Source organism: Ambystoma mexicanum, chromosome 4q (assembly GCF_040938575.1).
Source record: "Ambystoma mexicanum isolate Mex_15411 chromosome 4q, UKY_AmexF1_1, whole genome shotgun sequence".
In the NCBI taxonomy this organism is placed as follows: Eukaryota; Metazoa; Chordata; class Amphibia; order Caudata; family Ambystomatidae; genus Ambystoma; species Ambystoma mexicanum.
In genome coordinates this window covers 219571967-219590532 of record NC_090928.1, presented here as the reverse complement: position 1 = coordinate 219590532, position 18566 = coordinate 219571967, and the positions used below count along the sequence as shown (strand labels likewise).

General features: G+C 46.0%; 1 protein-coding gene across 1 annotated transcript in view; it reads right to left on the bottom strand.

The window, feature by feature from the left end:
• CNKSR3 (CNKSR family member 3) overlaps positions 1–18566 on the bottom strand; it is a 1181575-nt gene that overhangs the window by 268378 nt on the left and 894631 nt on the right. The window contains exon 18 of the mRNA XM_069607750.1: positions 6866–6939. Coding sequence (XP_069463851.1) covers positions 6866–6939 — 74 coding nt within the window. The remainder of the gene's footprint in view (positions 1–6865; positions 6940–18566) is intronic.

Below are 18566 nucleotides of genomic sequence, written 5' to 3'. Positions count from 1 at the left end.
ATTTCTGGAAGTGGGGAAGCGCCAGTCCACCCTCCTTAATTAGTGCTGTAAGGGTCGCCCTGGCTAGTCTTGGGGTTTTCCCCTTCCATACAAAGGATGAGATTACCTTCGCTAATGTTTTGAAATAGGTTCTGGGGACCCCCACCGGAAGAGCCTGAAAGTAGTATAGAAGCTTAGGGAGGATGGTCATCTTGACCGATTGGATTCTACCCCACCAAGATATCTTCAGAGGGTTCATCTCTCCACGTCTCTGCGGATGCTTGCGAGCAGGTGCGGATAGTTCTGCCCATAAAGCTGCCCCACCCTACCCATTAATGTAATTCCCAGGTATTTGATGCCATCCTCTGCTATTCTAATGTCCAATGCATTAGCTTCCCTCTCTAGTTTGTCCCGGTCACCCGCCAGTATTAAGATTTCTGATTTGCTCCTATTAATTTTTAGGCCAGAAATGGCCCCAAAGTCTTCCAGCGCAATCACAACCTCCGCCAGAGGTTTTGCCGGATCTTCTAGTGCAATTAACATATCATCTGCGTATGCTATCGCCTTATGTTGCAATCCTGCCATGTCTATCCCTTTGATGTGTGTGGATGCTCTAATGCTCAGTAGTAGGGGTTCTAAAAAGATTGCGTACAGAAGTAGGTACAGCGGACAGCCTTGTTTTGTTCCTCTTGTTATTAGTACCTTTTCTGTTACCTCCCCATTGAAGCCCCCTACTGCTTGGGGAGTTGTAGTTCGCTTTTATTCTTGCAATAAACTATTCCCCAAACCCCATGTATACCAAGGTTCTAAATAGCATGGACCATTCGACCCGGTCGAAGGCTTTCTCGGCATCTACCGCAAGTAGAATCGCCGGGGTGTGCGTTATGCCTATTTTCTCCACTAAGTGAATTATCCTTCTAATATTGTCATGGGTTTGCCTTCCCGGGATGAAGCCTGACTGATCTAAGTTGATCAATTTTGGAAGAAGTAGGGATAGCCTTGCTGCCAGGATCTTGGTGTATATTTTTGCGTCTATATTTATTAGGGAGATTGGTCTATATGATGCGGGAAGAGCCAGGTCCTTTCCAGGTTTATGAAAAACTAGGACCTTCGCTTCGTTCATTGTGGGTGTGACATTGGCAGTGTCTTTAAATGAATTTAGGAGCTTTGTTAGGACCGGGGTCAATATGTCCTCATATTTTATATGGAAGTGGGCCGTGAAACCATCGGGGCCTGGAGCTTTATTTGTCGGGAGAGCTTTTATTGCCTTTCTAATTTCTTCTTCTCCTATTGGTTCTTCTAGGGCCTGTCTGTCTTCTTCATCTATTTGTGGGATGTGAAGGGATTTAAGATATCTGTCCTGCGCCTCTTCATCTGGGTGGTCTGAAGAGTACAGTTTTTGGTAATATTTCCTAAAAGCCTCCCCTATGTCTTGTGTGCTAGTCAGCTGCTCCCCTGTCATCTCTCTGATAATCTTAATTGTTGTTTCATTCTTTTTCGCCCAGAGTTGTCTGGCCAATAACCTATCTGCTTTGTTTGCTTTTAAGTAGTATCTTTGTCGTAGATATAGTAACTTTCTTTCTGCTCCTTTTGTGCGAAGCATCTCTAATTGGCCCTGAGTATGTTTTAGCGCTTTCGGGGTGGGACGTTAATTTCTCTTGCAGGTCTGTTATTGTCCTTTCCAGTTCCTTTTCCCGCAGATATCTATGTTTATCCTTCGTAATCTTCAGCGCCATGATCTTCCCCCGTATTTCCGCCTTAAAAGCCTCTCAAACTGTACTCATGGAGACTTCCCCAGTTTCATTATGCGCAAAGTATTCTACTATCATTTCCCTTATGGATTCCCCCGTAGTCGGATCCTGTAATATGTCCCCTGGTAACCTCCACCTCCAGAGCCCATTTTTTCTTCCCGGCAAGTTCATTTCTAGCCACAGGGGTGCGTGATCGGACAGGGCAATAGCTCTCAATTCCAGCCCTTGTATCTTGCCCAGCAGCCCTACCGATGCCCAAAAGTAGTCTATTCTTGACAGGGAGTTATGGACATGTGAGAAATACGTGTACCCCCTTTGATCCCCTTTCCGCTCCCTCTACACATCATTTAGAGTTAATTGGTCCATCTGTTGTTTAAGGCATTTTGAGGGTGCCCCTTGGCCATCTACACTCCCTGTGCTTCTATCCAATTGTGGATTCCATGCCATATTGAGATCCCCCCCAGGAGCACCTCACCCTTTGCAAAGACTTCCAGTTTTCCCAGCCTCTCTGAGGAAGCCATCTTGTCCCAGATTAGGTGCATATACTGTCGCCAGTGTTATGCGTTGGCCTTCTATCTCTGCATTTGCAAACGCAACCCTCCCTCTTTATCTGTGGTTCCTTCCTCCAGTTTGGCATCCCAGCCTTCTCTTATCGCTATCAGTACCCCCGCTCTTTTTTCTGTTGCGTTTGCTTGAGCCCATATTTTGTATCCCCTTATACGTGTTTTGTGTCTGTCCCTGAATCTGATATGGGTTTCCTGGAGCAACAAGAGATCCGCTCCTTCCCTTTTGAGGTATTTCTCCAATTTTATCCTCTTTGTGGGGTGATTCATACCCCTTATGTTAAAGGTTACAATGCATAGTGTCCTCATTTTGTATCGTTCAAGCCTCTATATCTTGACTCCCATCTCTTGCCGATGCCTCTATTTGCCTGCCCCCTCCCTCTTACCCCTTCCCTTGAATTTCCCCCCAACCAACAACCATAAACCAAATTTCATGCCCCAGAGTAGGGCGAGGGTTCCTATTGATGCTAGAGAATTGCACCCTCAGCTCCCTGCCCCCCTTACTCTCGGGGGATAACTTCGTAGGGGATCCTAAACCCCACATTACCAACAATTCTTACCGAGATCCAAGCCGGCGTGTCCCGCCCGGGCCGCCTGCTCTGTCGTTTCAGTAGCAATTCCTTCTCATTCGCATTCCCCCCATGGGGGCCTTGTCAGAGTCGCTTCCCCCTTGTGTATGGGCATCCTCTTCTCTTTATGCTTCATGGCAGCTTCCTATGGCCTTCCCTTCCCATTGTTGGCCTTTTTTTTCTTAATGGTTTCCCAGCCCCTAGGTTTCCTCGACTGTTCTCCCCTAGGATTTGTTTTATCTGATTCCTCTTCATCCTCCTTGAGTCCCATTATATTGAGGCCTTCTTCCCATGTGGTCGCTCTTCTCTGTTTCCCTTCCCACATGAAGGTCAGCCGAACGGGAAGGTCCATTTGTATCAAATTTGTTTCCCCACCAGTGCTTTGACCAAAGGGGCCATCGCTCTTCTTTTTTGCAATGTTACCAGGGCCAGATCTTGGTACAGCTGTATTTCTTGTCCATTCATTCTAATTTGCTCCATTTCTCTGGCTCTTCTCAAGATCTGCTCTTTCTGTGGATATGAGGAGAGAGCAACCAGAACGTCCCGTGGTCTCTTGCCCGGCGCTGATCTTTTTGGGCCAACCCTGTGGACCCGGTCCACCCCAATCATGTCCCTCTCTGTGGCATCTAGAATGTCCCTGAACACCTCCTTCACTGCTGTCTTCAGATCTTTGTCCAGGACTGACTCTGCCATGTTTTTGATGCGTATGTTGGACCGTCTGGAGCGGTTCTCCAGGTCTTCACATTGTATTTCCAGATTATGGGTGAGTCTCACCAGGCGTTCCTGCGTTTCACTGACTTGCTGCGTTTCTTCTTCGATGCCCTGTACCACTCTCTCCAAGATATCAGTTCTCTCCTCCATTTTTGCTACATCCGATTTAAGATCTTACACCACCTGTTTTAAGTCATCTTTCATCATCGTAAACTGCTCCTGTACTGTAGACATACATTTTTCCTGTAGGTCAAGGAACCATGGGTGCATATCATCTCTAGAGGGGGCTTGCTGATGGTGAGTCGATGTCATCCCCTCTACCTGCTGTTCCTCCTGGGGCTTTCCTTTAGCTTCCGAGCTGGGGTCCGTTGACCACATCTGTAGAATGTTTGCGACTTGTTTTAGTGCCTGTGGGGTCTGCTGGTTAGCGTTACCTTTACCCTTGGCCCTTGACATGATCTCTGTGAGTTCCTGGGGAATGCGTGGGCCCCCCCTCTTTTGTCGATTCTGTGGCTGGGTTCCCTATGACCGTGGCCTCCTGCTTGGGTAATGGGTTCCGCAAGTCCTTGAGGTACCCCGTTTCTTGTATCCTTACTTGGGTCGTTCCCCAGAGCCCTTTCTAGGCCCTCTTTCCTCTTTATTTGGGGTACCTCCCCAGGTCCTTCCCGTTCCTCTTAATGACTCCCTCTTAGTTCAGAGGGTGCTGAGTTGAATGTCCATGTGCCCTCCGAGGGCCGTTTTCCCTCTGTGCTCTCTTCCCGCTCTGTCTCTGCCCCTCTCTTTCCCCCTTATTGCTGGTATCGTTCTGCAGCCGCTGTGTTGCGTGATGGGGGGGAGCGGGGGGATGCCGGCAAACTGTTCCCTTTTCCCCACTCTGCTCTGGTCACCTTATCCAAGAAGCCTGTGATGGATGCCCGACTCTCTGGTGCACTTCGGTTCAGACTCTGGGCACCTGGCGCAATGGAGGAGCCCCCAGGGAGAGACCGCCCGCCTCCAGTCGCCAGCGCAATTCCTTTATTTATTGTGATCCCGCCTCTGTCTCTTCGTGGAGGGGGCAGAGGGGGTGCCTGCTATTTGCACCTCACCTCTGTGCCTCTGTTCGGGTCCTCTTCAACCGCCGGATCTGCCGCGGGTCCCTTCCCGTGTCTTTGGCCCTGCTTGTGTTCCGGGGTGGCGGGGCGGGCTCCCCGTTCATCTGGTGTCGCCGCTCCTCCCAGGATCCCTCGCCGCGGTACGAGCAGCACGAGTGGGAGGAGGGGGAAGTCTGCTCAGGTCCCCCCGGCCCGATGTCAAGTGCCTCCAGCCCCCCGAGGGGGGCGGTGTTCCCCGTCCGTTCTGCTACGCGGCCGGGAAGGCCTCAGTCTCGCTGAGGCGGGGGATGGGGCAGCTCGCCTTCCGCGTCCATTCGGTACCGTCAATGTATCGGGGCCTGAATGTCTCCCCGGGGAACCAGGGGGCTGTCGGGGAAGCGATCCGACCTCTCAGAACATCCTTATTGCTGCATTAATGTGGTTTTCTCCGGCGGCCCAGGCGGAGCGCGATTCAAACGCGTTCCACTTCACCGGCGGCCATCTAGGATCCAACTTTTTTTTTTTTTTTAAAGAACATCTGTTAACTTCAACGTTGCACCTACTGCAAGCTCCTTCTGAAAAATTATTTCATTTCAACCAAGTTTGCAAATAAAATGCTTACTTTATAAGAAAACTTAAACATTTGAATATTACAAAATAAAGGTGCATTTCATGTTATAACACATTTTGTGTGCTTTAACGTACTTTTAAACTAACATATTTTACTTCAGCACCACAGACCCAGAACCTCTCTTCCTATTACAAGCATGTGCCGATAGCCTTATAGACCTCGGGAGAAGTCATTATCACTTGGGATAATGACCCACTACCAAGTTATGGCCCGAGGAAACAGCAATGCAATTTCCCAGCAAGATTTCTTGCAATAATACACTCCAACTGAATTTAACATAAAAACTTGAAAGTTGAAACATGGAACAATGCTTTCACTGCTGCATAGAATAACCATTCACTTTACCACTGCACCTGTAGCAAGGTCATGCTAAAACTGGCCAGTTCAACGAGTTTTACAATGAACATGCTTACCTTTTAGAGACAACCTACTTATTTAAATATTGCAAAGCAAAGCCACATTAAATTTATTAACACGTGTGTACTTTACTCATTATTAAACTAACATGTTTTACTTCACCACCACACCTCCAAAACCTTTATTGCTATTACCATTCTGCCCTAATAGCCTTACAGACCTCACGAGGGGTCATTATCACTTGGAATAATGCCTCTTGCTCAACTATAACTTGAGGGTGGCTCATTATACCGCGATAATGACCACTCCCCTCGGGTAACAAGGCTGTAAGATTGTTGATTTGCCATTGTAGACTGCAGCAATGGCCATTTAAATGGCCTAGTTGTACCACTGTTATGGTTTCTTTCCATGGTTGAAAAGGTGATATGAGGGTAACAGTGCTTGCTCATTGCTCTTAACAAGGATCAGTGAGGTTTAGTTGTGCATATTAGATCTGTTTGCTACATTGAAATGGAGGAGAGTCAGCACGCTTGTTCTCTGTGCTGTCTCCCCATGAATGGCGGGCATGCGTGCTCAATGACCGCGCATGCACTCGCCTCTCTTTATATGACATGCATGCATTGCCTCACGCCCACAGATCTCATAGGCTAGACCGCCACAGCTGTTCGTCTCCAATGCTAGCAGGGCAGCACAGACATGCAAGTGAGGTGGATTATGTGGGGATCACGGGGGAAGCCACATCTTCATAACTCACCTAAAATGGAGATGGCCACCAAAGGCCTGTAACCGAAATGGGGGAAGTGACACTTGGACTCTTTTTATCTACAGAAGAATGAGATGTCTTATCTAGGCAGACTGCAGTGATTTTGTGGGGATGCAGTGCCTGAATTTGACAATTTTGTAGGTCCGTCTCCTCGTGATCTCGCGTGGCAGTGAATTCATTGTTCTGAGGTTAGGCAAACACGTTCTCCCCATTACAGTTGGTCACAATCTTCCTCAACCCTCAATTTTCTGTGCCCCTTAAAAGTGCCTAGAATGGTTCTTTTCAGTAGGCCTCAGCACAGCAACTCAGAAAGTGTAACCAACGTTGGAAACATCTTTTCCAGCTTTGTCAAACTGATGAGCGTAGTTTCTAGAAGGAACGCCAGATTGTTCCGTGATGATACAGGGAGTGGTGCGCTGCACACGGAGGCAGGCCCTATTTGTCCTACCTGTTCCATGATGAACTACTTACTGTTTTTTCTTGCATTCTAATGCTCTGTCCACGTTGAATTCGGGTAAGTTGATGAACCCTTCGGCCTTCTCTGCCTGCAACAAAAGCCAAAGAAAGAATAGAGGATAAGTGTGAGATAGCAGGTATGAGGATTTAAAAAAGAACAGGTGTTAGTGCTGGAAATAGAAAAGAAATTACTGTGGGATATCACCAGATCCTGGGGCTCAGGGGGAGAGAGGCGGCTGTGATTGTTTCCACCTCCCTCCCATAAACATTTTGTCTCTCAGTAGATGAATCATATACACCTGCAAAATAACCCAGCAGAAGAGTGCTTCCTATAATGTTACTGGCAAAGTATAAAAGGTGTGCAACTTTTAAGCCTAAGAAGCTGTCTCTAAATATTCTCTGCCGAGTACAATCCTAATGTGTGATTTCACTAGCATAGTGATCAGACCTTCAAGTGGTCATGTGGGTAAGTGTCTCACTCCTAGTCCTAACAACATGTGTTGCCGGGTCCAGGAAACTACGGCCACAATCCAGCACTTAAATGCATCCTAATTGCATCCACTGCACTGACCCATTCAACTTCCAAATAGAACTTATTTGATTGCTGGTGGCACCGCACACTCCCCAGGTGATGGAAATAGACCCCTGCTGAACTTGGTATCTGTATATTTGTATTTATTTGTTTACTACGGGCTCCTGATTCACACTACGTGTTTGTGGTGGATTTCGAGAGTGGCAAGTGATGCTCAAATATTCTCGGTTAACCAGAATTTTACAGAGGGTCACCTGCCAATGTTCACAGGTAAGTTTTAGAGAAGTTCAAGAGTTACTACTCCTGAAAAAGCAAAAAGGAGAGGAGCAGAGGGCTAGCAAGGCTTTTTCAAAGGTTGCAAGTGGTGAAGGCAGGATTTCTTGTCTGATAAGTCATGGGAGATAAACATATTGTAGTGTGAATTATCCCATAGGCAGTCCAGACACAAAGGCAGTGACGTGCATAACAATAAGTATTCTGTTTAGTGATAGCATGATGCAGGATGCTGACCATAGGAGACCAAAAGGTCAAAGAAAAATAAGGAACATAATTTCAAATGTAATGTTAATATAATTTAATATGGTGTCTCTTGTTGGATTCTTCCTGCCTCTAAACTCTGTTGTGACAAGTGGTATCATTACCTAACTTAATGGCGTAATGGTGGGGGGAAAATCCCAGCCCTTAGCGGAATGGACAAGCCGGGAAATCCTGTGCCCAAAAACAGAAGAGTCAAGGTAATAAACAAAGTCCTGTTTTATTAAAAATCCATATAAAATGGGGACAGAAATCTGGTCCAATCCTAAAATCCAACTTGGTATACAAGGACGGAGGGTTCCTTATTTTTTCGGTACAAGAAACAATGGAAAGCCCACAGAAGATTTGGATGGCACGATGTAACCCTTCTTGAGACAATCCTCGATATAACATTGCAGGACCTCTTTCTCGGATGGGGCCAGTGAATAGACCTTCCCATGGGGAAACACTGCATTGGGAAATAGGTCGATGGAACAGTCAAAATGCCTGTGAGGCATTAAGAGTGATACTCCAAACACTCTGAGAAAGTTTGAATACTCCAGAGGAACTGTATGGATGGAACAGAGATGAACGGGCATGACTTGAGAAGATGAGGGAAAGGCATTAGAGAATGGCTCAGAAGAACCAGAGGAAAAACAGTCTTGGGTACAGCGCATGGAAGGAAACACCAAAGCCTGTGTTTCCCAATTGATGTGGGGACTGTGGTACAACAGCCAAGGCAGACCCAACATTACCGGTTAGGAGGGAGATTTTATGACATCCAAGGAAATATGCTCTTGATGTTCATTGATCCATAAATGCAACCTCCCCATATGCTGGCGAATGGGACTGGAGGAGAGTTGAATTCCATCAATGATTTCCCCTACTGTGGCATGTTCCTTGCGGCTGAGGGGAATGTTGATGCTGGCCACAAAAGTTGCATCAATACAGTTGCCAGAAGCACCGCAATCCAACAGAGCCAACATGTTTATGCTCATGTTCTGCCATGCAATCCTGATTTCCAAAACCAACAACGCCACAGATTGCATGGGTGGACGTAATGGAACAGAAGAAAGGCCTGCCATTGCCTTCTCCATAGATGACAGCCTGTTCATTTTCTGACTTCCTCGGGGGGCGTAAAGGGCAACACCCCAAATAATGACCTGCAACTCCACAGTAAAGGTTTAAACAATGGGTTTGCCATCGCTTCTTTGTGGTCTCTGACAAAGGACCCCTTAATGCCCCCAGCTGCATAGGGTCTGGACCCGAATTCGTAGAACCTGGTGGTCCTGAAGGAACCACTGAAGGCCCAAGATTATATGTCTCATTTCTATGTCGTTCACCTCTTCTCTCCATCAGCCTATGATTGATGCATAGTACTTGGTCCACTAGCGCTTGTAGAGAGTCTGGTTCCGGAATGCGCAATAGCTCATTCTTATATTCATCTCTCAGGCCACGATGAAACATGGTCTTTTGTGTGATTCCAGGCCATTGTGAATCGGTTGCCAACTGTCGGAATCGGCTGACATAGGTTATGATGTCGCTGGAACCCTGTTGGATGTCCATCAGCTGGTTCTGAGCTACGAAAGTCATGTAAGGTGACTTGAAGACATCCAAGAATGTCTTTTCAAAGGCTACAAAATCATTTAGGATGGGACTGTTAGAGAACAGAGGAGCGGCCCAGGCAAGCACGTTTCCAGTTAAATTGCCTAGGATATAGCCAATTTTGGCTTTGTCCTGATTGAAATGAGTAGGCCTGAAGAGAAAATGTATTGCAGCGATTGCAGAACTCAGCCACTCAATGAGGGTCGGCATCGTACTTCAATGTGTGTGCCATGGCGCCTTCTGTCTGAGGGGGTGCTTCCACCCCTTGACCCACCATTTGTCGCAGAGAGATAATTACTTGATGTATGGTGGTCATCTCAAGGCAAAGGGCCTGTAGTTATTCCTGGAGCTCTTGGACCTCGTCCATGTCTGGGCTGGAAGGGAGGTGTCTCAATCTAAACAAGGTGTCTCGTGAATGCTAGGTACCTGTTCTTCCTGATGAGTGGGGTGGCGAGGCAGCCAGTCTTGTCAACGTATACTTGTGGCGTAGAACAAGCAATGCGGGGCACCAACCCAACACCCTACTGGTTGACTCAAACAGGCCAGGGCTGGACTGGGTCCCAACACCACGGGACGGCACTTCTCAGATTAGCGTGACGTCAGGACAGTGCAAGCACTGGCAGAGAAGGCCCTGAGATGTCCAACTGTAGTTCAGATGTAGAATAGAGATTTCGAGAGACTAAGGTACACAGGTTCCAGGTGGCAGGGTACCAAGCAAGGTACAAGGTAGGGGAATGACAAGAGAGTGACAGCCAGGAGATAGGCAAGTGACTGCAGGGGAGGCCCACGGGTGCCAGGAGAGGGAATTCAAGAAACCGGGAAGGAAAGCGGGAATGCCCAAAAAGAAAGGCAGAGAACCAGGGGGCTGGGACCCAAACCTGACCCAGGGAACCAAGGGGTCGGTACCCAACCCAGACCCAGGGAAGGGATCCAGATAGACCCAAGAGGGGCGGGTCAAGGACCAACAGCAAAGAGCAGGACAACCAAAAGGCAAGGAACAAGGAAGGCAAGACAAGGAGCAAGGACCAAAGGCTAATCTGGAGCGAGGAACACAATTGGGGAACTGACCACATTGAGACACAGTGATTCCTTGCAACCAGAGCCCAGATATAGGTCCCGGTCCAAAGCAAGGCTTGGAGCGCAAGCTATGGTTGCCAAGGAGACTGCGCATACGCAGAGAGTCGGACACGGATGCCCGCGTATGCGCAGACCCACGATCATGGCAGCACCCAGGGAGTCCCGGACCGGGCAGGCCTGTGTAAGGTGCCATTGGGGGTTCAGGGGTAAAGCCTGCACATCGGGACCCACCAGAACTGACGACCCTGTCTCCCAGACCCAATGAGTGGCATAACAATACGACTACCAACATGAATCGGTAGCCGTTACAATTTTGGAGCATGTTGACATAATCGATATACAAATGCTGGAAAGCTCCAGTAGGATGGGGTATTGCACCTCTCACTACTCGTGTGTGCCCTGCTGTGAATTTTTGGCAAACTACACAATTTTCAATTAATGCAGTAACATGCTCAGCGAGATTGGGTATAAACTAGTCTTCTGAGATCTCTCATGTTGTGTGCGCAGCATAATGAAGTTGGTCTAATGCTACTTTAAGTAATGCGAGGGGCAGGTCCCGTTTATACCTGTCCTGTTGCCAAATTGCATCGGTTGGGGACAATGAACACACCCCTATGTTTCCACAGATCCTGCCTTTCTGATGGTGCACGTCCCTGCAATTCTGTTATTTGTGCTATGGGGAAGGAATTAAGGCATTCTTTCATTACCATGCTGCACACCATGCTGCACGCTCGCATGTGCTTATTAGGTGGTGTATGAAATTCGGATATTTCAGGAAAATATGCAGCTTTTTTGTCCACTGTGTCGGCAGCTTAGTTGCTGCAGGAAATTAAATCTCCTACTCTAGTGTGGGCTACGGACTTTACCACGGTGATGGCCAATTAGAGCTGTAGTACATCTATGAGCCTGTTCAATAATAGCATATGCTGCACTGGCATGCTGTCTGAGTGCAGGAATCCCCACCTTTTCCAATGTGACAGTCCTGCGTGTACTGTTGACATCACGTAGGCGGACATGGAATACAATGTGATTTCCTCATATTCATGTATTTCAAGAGCTACAATAAGCGCTACTAATTCTGCTGCTTGTGCTTTAAAATGTAAAGGCAATCTCGCACTCGCCACTACTTCAAAGTTGCCATTCTGTTTTAATTTTGCAACTGCCATTCCAGTGTGCCTTTTCCCTGAATTCTGGTTAATTGATCATGAACCGTCAATGAAGAGTACTACCCCCCTCTGAGGGCAATTTTCTTTGACATGAGGTATATCGTCATAATATTCAGTGTACTTCGTGAAATCATGAATGTGATCTCCTTCTTCCATTGCCTCGGCTATAAATGTTGCTGGGTTCACTACTCTACATCTGACTATCCTGATTACTGGGTTTGGGATGAACACTTTGTACCCAGATGCTCTCTGTGTGGTCAATGTGCTTTTGGTTTCTCAAGAATGGCGAACAGGACATGCTCCACGTATAACGTTACTTCACAGCCCATCATGATACTGGCCGATTTCTCAATTGCAAAGGCTGCTGCAGCTAATGATTGTTCATAGGAATAATGGCCTCTCATCACTGGATGTAAGAGTCCACTAATATGCTAGTGGTTTGTGTCCCAAGGTAGTCTTCTGTGTGAGCACCAGAACATTCAAATCAGAGAATAGGTACAATTCTGCACTGTAATCAGGAATCCCTAGAACGGGTGCTGTGCATATTGTTCTTTTGATTTGATGAATGCTTCTGTCATTTTGTTTCTCCAGGCTATACTACTGTCATCTCTCTGAGCTTCTTTGAGTCCTTTTAAAAGGGGTAATGTAATCAAATCCCCACACCCTGCAGTAGTTGCAAAGGCCCAGAAATTGTTGCATTTCCCTCACTATCTTTGGCTAAGGTGTTTTCATGATTGCTTCTGTTCTTTCAGTGGTCACTTTGCTGCCCTCTTGAGATATAAACTGCCCTATGTACTAGACTGCCTCCTGACAATATTGTAATTTCTCTTTGTCTACTTTGTATCCTTTGTCTGCCAGAACTGTCATCAACTGTACAAAAAGGTCTGGGATCCCCTGTACTGAGAACAAACATGGCCAAATAACCTGTTCTATGGGAAGGTGCCCACTTGGGAGGGTCTAAAACACCAACAGCAACCGGGGCATGTGTTTTTCAGCCTAGTCAGGGCTCATCAGTTTGGAGATGCTGTGCCTCTCTAAGCGCAGTGAGCAAAGAGTCCACGCCTGGGTTACCCTGGGTAACTTAATGTGAAACCCCAAGTTCCTAAAAAATGCAAAAAAGGTCTGGGAACCCCTGTACCGAGAACGAACATGGCCAAATAACCTGTTTTATGGGAAGGTACCCACTCAGGAGGGTCTACAACCATGTTTTAGCTCACTGCACCTTTCACAGAAGAGAAATATCCATTTGCATATAAGTCTGGTCCCACTCACTTGGGCAGGCGGTTACCGAAATGCTAGGCAATTCTCTTCTGAACAGGAGTATTAACAGCAACCCCAGACATGTGCTTCAGCCTAGTCAGGCCTCATCAGTGAGGTGAAGCTGTGCCTCAACTGTATTGAGTCTTTTCTGCACTGCTCTTCTGTTTCACTGCACACCACAATGTCACTTACTTACTATAATGTCAAGGTGTACGTTTCCGAGGTCCATCTAGAGGACCCTGTTAAATATTGAGGGGAATTCACAGTGCTGTAAGGAAGGCATGGTATCAAACAGTGAAGACAGATACAAGTGATCACAGTGCAGGGCTGTTTATTGAACTTCAATGGGTTGGTTGAATGCCTATCTAACCCTAAATCGAAGGATGGGAGCAAGCTACAACCATCAAATAATAAATAGCACAGTCCTAGTGAGTCTCTGTCAAAATAAAAGGGCCTATACTAAAAACCCCTATTTTCAATCCTTACTTCTAAATACAAATGCTGAGGGATAACAATGTATGCAAAAGAAGAGTGTTCAAGAAAGAATATGTTAAGACGAAAGCCCTTTATCTGTGATTCTGCAATCTCCAAGATGTGGGCGAAATGTTGATTATGTAATTAGAAATTGGATTAACAGAAGCATACTCATGGCGATTAGGCAGGTGTTAAAGGTGTGAAAACAAGGAAAAAGCCTCTTGTTGAGGGATGGCTTTGTGATATGAAGATTCTTTCAAAATACGAGAAATGTGTGTTGTGTAGGCAGCAAAAGGAAGCGGTATATGAGGAACTTTGGGGACCTTTCAATGGATTTTATGGAAATTGATGAATGAACATTGAGGTATGAGTTATGTATCTTTGTCAGGAAGAAAGGGTGAGAGAGTTAGGGATGTGGGTGTGAGTTTATTTGTTGTCCTTCATCTTGTCTCGTCTTGTTATGTTGTTCGTTATGTGGTGTTAAGTTGTACTCTAGAGAATCTGAATTTGGTGTTTAGATGTTGGATTTTCTACTGCGATTCTATGATTATATTACTTGCATATATCTTTTAATGTAACTGTTTATTGTTCAAGCTCAGTATTTGGTTGTAATATACTTTGGTGAAAACTAGAAATAAAGTGTTTTTTTTAAAAAAAAAGAAAGAATATGTGTGGATAGTTGAGCAGGTGGCTTCCCTTCACCACATTTTCAGCACGGGACAAGGCGGCACGTTTGAGCTTCGCACACACTTTGGCTTCTCTGCCATGATGATACAGTTCAAAGCATAGGTATCAGGTACTTCTGTGCCAAAGTCTCTTTACCATTCAAAGTCTCTTTATTGCAGAGGGCTTGACGTAACAAACAAGCACTAAAGTTCCTTTCTTCCCAGGTTTTCCACATTCACAAGTTCTCAGGTTCAATATTCACCATTAGTCTCTCTCCTTCAGGTTTGGACCCCTTTTAGCACAATATTCACAATTGGTCTCCCTCAATCGGGGTAGGACCCCTTTAACTCAATTGGTCTCCCTCAATTGGGCTCGGACCACGGTTCTCCCTCAATCAGGCTCGGACCCTTTTAACTCAATTGCTCTCCCTCAATCGGGCTCGGACCATGAATCTCCCTCATTTGGGCTGAGACCCCTTAACACAATGTTCTCAATTGGTCTACCTCATTCGGGCTCAGACTGTGACTTTCGATTGTGTAATGGTTTTTTATTAAACCATCGCAGGACCACTTCCATTCACTTAATTTCTCATACTCATCTTTTCCTTTTCCTGTTTATCACTTTTAGCTGGACACCTTACAGAGATCTTTGAGTGAGCAAACTTGCGGTGCTGGCCCACTCTGTCACAGGTGTTGTATCGTCCTTTTCTTAGTTCAAACATCCATCAGCAATTCAGCTTTCCTCATGTCTTTCATCACATGTGTTACAAATCTTCCTTCTGGCGCTCTTTCTTCAATGTTGCTGCTTGCAATCTTGACTTCCACACCGACCAGTACTGTTGCTGCTTTAATCTTGGAGCCAAGGACGGGACCACAGCGGTTGCTGCTCCTCCATGACTCTATCAGTCATGCAGGAGGGCCCCGGGTATCTCCGGCACACAATGCAAGATTCTTCAGTCTTGTTTCCTGGCCTTACACCTTTCAGTCTGAAGGACTTTGGAAAATAAAGGTTTTCCACAGGAAAGGTCAAGGGTATCTCCCTCCTGGTGCACCCTTCTTGGTTTGCCATCTTTCTCCCCTCGTTCAGCTGCTGTCTCAAAAACACTGTTCCTTCATGTGCTTTGCCTCACTCAGAGTGTGCTCTCATGCTCTGCCTTTATCCCTATCGGGAAGCTTAATGGAAGTCAGGTGTGAGTGGTTACCATTAATTGCCTGACCTTGACTGACCATAGTAGTGTGACATGTCAGGCACAATGCTGGGGTGTGAGTCTGTTCTCACCCAGAGCGGGTTGTCTATGTGAAAGTGTTTGTGTAGGGAAAGGGGATGGGGGTAGAGTTCCTAAATATCCTACTGGGTAGGATGGGGTAAAGGTGTTACAGGGAAGGGGATACCACATCTCGCCATCAGGTGTCCCACTCCCACTCCCAGAAGACCCCTCACCGAATTGATCCTCCCGCACTGGTCCACCTCCAGGAACTGGATCCAAAACCGATGGCCGTGTCCTGGCCACCTCGATGACAGATCCCCGGGACTAGTGGATGAGACACCTTCTGGTTTCTCACAGTACCCCTGAGGTAAATTACTGTGTTTCCACTTTTTAATTCTATAAGAAAATGAAGTCAGGTCTTGTGACTCTTCATGAAGGGGGATTGAAAAGAATGCATTCTTGAAATTGATCTCTGTAAAATAATGGTTTTCGATGGGATGTTGCACAATATTGTGGCTGGGTTGGGAACCAATGGAAATTCTGCTTCGCCAATATTGTTTAGGGGGCATAAATTCTAATTAAATCTCCACAACCCTCCCCCCATTGATTTTTTTAACTGGGTACACCACTGTGTTACATGGGGACTCTGAAGTCACTAGTATCCCCAGTTGCACTAACGCGGAAATTGTCTCATAAATACCCTCATCTGCTTCTTTTGACATGGGATATTGCTTCACTCTTGGCAACGTTGCTCCTGGCTTTAATTTGATTTTAACTGCACCTACTCCTTTCAGCAGGTCAACATCTTAGGGACTGCTGGTCCACAGTGTACTTGGTACCCGTGGCAAATCTTCTTGGAAAAATGATGGTGTCTTTTTTCCTCTGTGGCACCTCCCTGTTCTCAATCTTCACCCAATACATGAGGCTTATGAAGAATACTACTTCATCATCTGAATTCTCGTCTCTGAATAGTTCTTCATCTGACAAATCACTCTCTATTCTCTCACTATAACTGCTTCTAAATCTAGTGGAAACACATATCCTTCCTCCTCATCCATGGGAACTTCTAGCCTGAATAGGAATTCTGCAGGTAGCCGCAATATTTTTCCCATTATCCCTGGAAGCAATGCATGCAAGCGCTTTACTTCATATTAAAATACCTCGGGATCCATGGACATGCCCTGCTGTGCTTTCTGCCCTGCAATTGCTGATATGAATACTCGTACATTCATATAGTGAATCCCTGTAGTGGAGCACACAATCCCTAGGTCAGTAAATGATATGGTCATGTTAAGTTTACTCATCATATCCTTCCCCATTATGTTCACTAGTGTCTGGCGGGAGTATAATAGTGGCATGGAAAGGCCATGTTCTCCTGTGGTAATAGGCAAGTTGTCAGTAAATTGAACCAAATATGTAGCCCCAGAAAAGCTGTGTGCATTCATGGCAATGCCTGACATTGGGGATCTCCCCTCCCTAACACAGGACCTGGTCACCCCGGTATCTACAGGGAAGAAAAATGTTTTGTCATCTATGGTCATGCTGACCTGTGGTTCCTCTTGTGGGTCAGGTGTAACAGATAGGATTCAACACAGCAAGTCAATCTGTGGGCTGTCCTATTGTGGGTATAGATTCATTCCTGTCCCAGTGAAAGGATTCCCTACGACTGCGGTCACGCTCCCTAATCTGGGTGAAGATGTCTGTGCTCCTGCCCTTCCGTTCCAAGTCGCCATGGTATTCTGTTGTGCCAGTGCTTACGGTTGCACCTGTGCTTGCTGTGTCTGTATGGGTACTTGCTGGGTATGTACTGGTGTCAGTTGTGTGTTCATCGGTATCTGTTGTGCAGGTTGTGTTTGCAGCGCATGTGCCTCATACTGTGTGTGATCTTGGGCATAATATTTGGGTGGCTCTGCAATGTTTTTTAAAAAAATATATATATTTTATCATTTTCAATCTATCAAATACAAGCAGTATACAACAGTGTTGACAAAATATAATACAAGTAAAAACCAAAGAAAGGGTAATGTAAGTAATCCAATGAGAGATCTTGCAAAAGCAGAACACAGTAAACAAATCAAAACATCTCATATTGTTGTAATAATACAGAATATCCTAACCCCACTTTACACACTTGTCCCAGAACATAACAATACACAAACACGCAACACAAGAAAGGACAGGACAAACAACATGAGCAAACACTAGATTCAAAAAGGGATGTGGGTGAGCCAAACCAGTAGATCATTATTCATACACACATTATAAGATTCCATAACAGTGTGCAGATATCTGATTCCAACTGGTCCATAATATGGAAAAGCCTGAAGAAATTCAAACTGGACCTGAATTTACACTATACACCACAGAAGGTTATAACCTGTCTGTATTGGTCACTGAGGAGGATGAAAGCATGTAAATCTTTCCAATCTGATATTCGCTGGAACTGCAAAAAGGAAATTGGAACCAATCCCAATATGTTTTGGTCTTGTGTGCAAGTATCTCAATACTGGGAACAAGTCCTCTCCCGAATTTATAACCCAGTCAGTACTGCCACATACTGCGCTATTCAGTGTTGTGGATTTATTCATAAATGGTTTGAAGTTATCAGCTACAGTTAGAAAATGGACATTCAAAGCATTATTACTGGCTAAGAAACAGATCTTGAAGAATTGGAAATCTAATGGGAAGCCCCAACTTGTGGACTGGTTTCAGAGTATGTTACTTTTGGCTGCTAGGGAAAATGTTTCATATGCTAAAATAAAATTGGCTGAAGGCTATCAATTAATTTGGAGTATTTTCAATGACTTGTATGCTTAAAATATTACTGTTATGAAATTGGATCCTGGCAAATCTGTTGCATCCCTCTCTTGCTTCTGCATACTCGAGCAATGTGTCCCATTTTCCCACATGTCCAACGTTGCTAAGGTGGTCCTCCAAATCTAGGCTGTCCCCCATTAAACCCTCCTCTTTTCCTTGTGGAGCATGAAATCCAACCCTCTTCCGCTCAGTGCAATCCCTTTTCTTTGTGTCCAGTAATTATATTCTCCCCTTTCTGCAAAGCTCCCTCCAGCCATTGGATGTACCTGCTGTGTGCTTTGCGTAGCTGTCATGATGCCCGCTCCTGGGGAGCCGGTTCAAGCCCTGCGTCCCCGAAAGCGGACATCCAGTACCCAAGTAAGGACCCACCAACCCCATATAGGGGCCCTTTGGACAGTG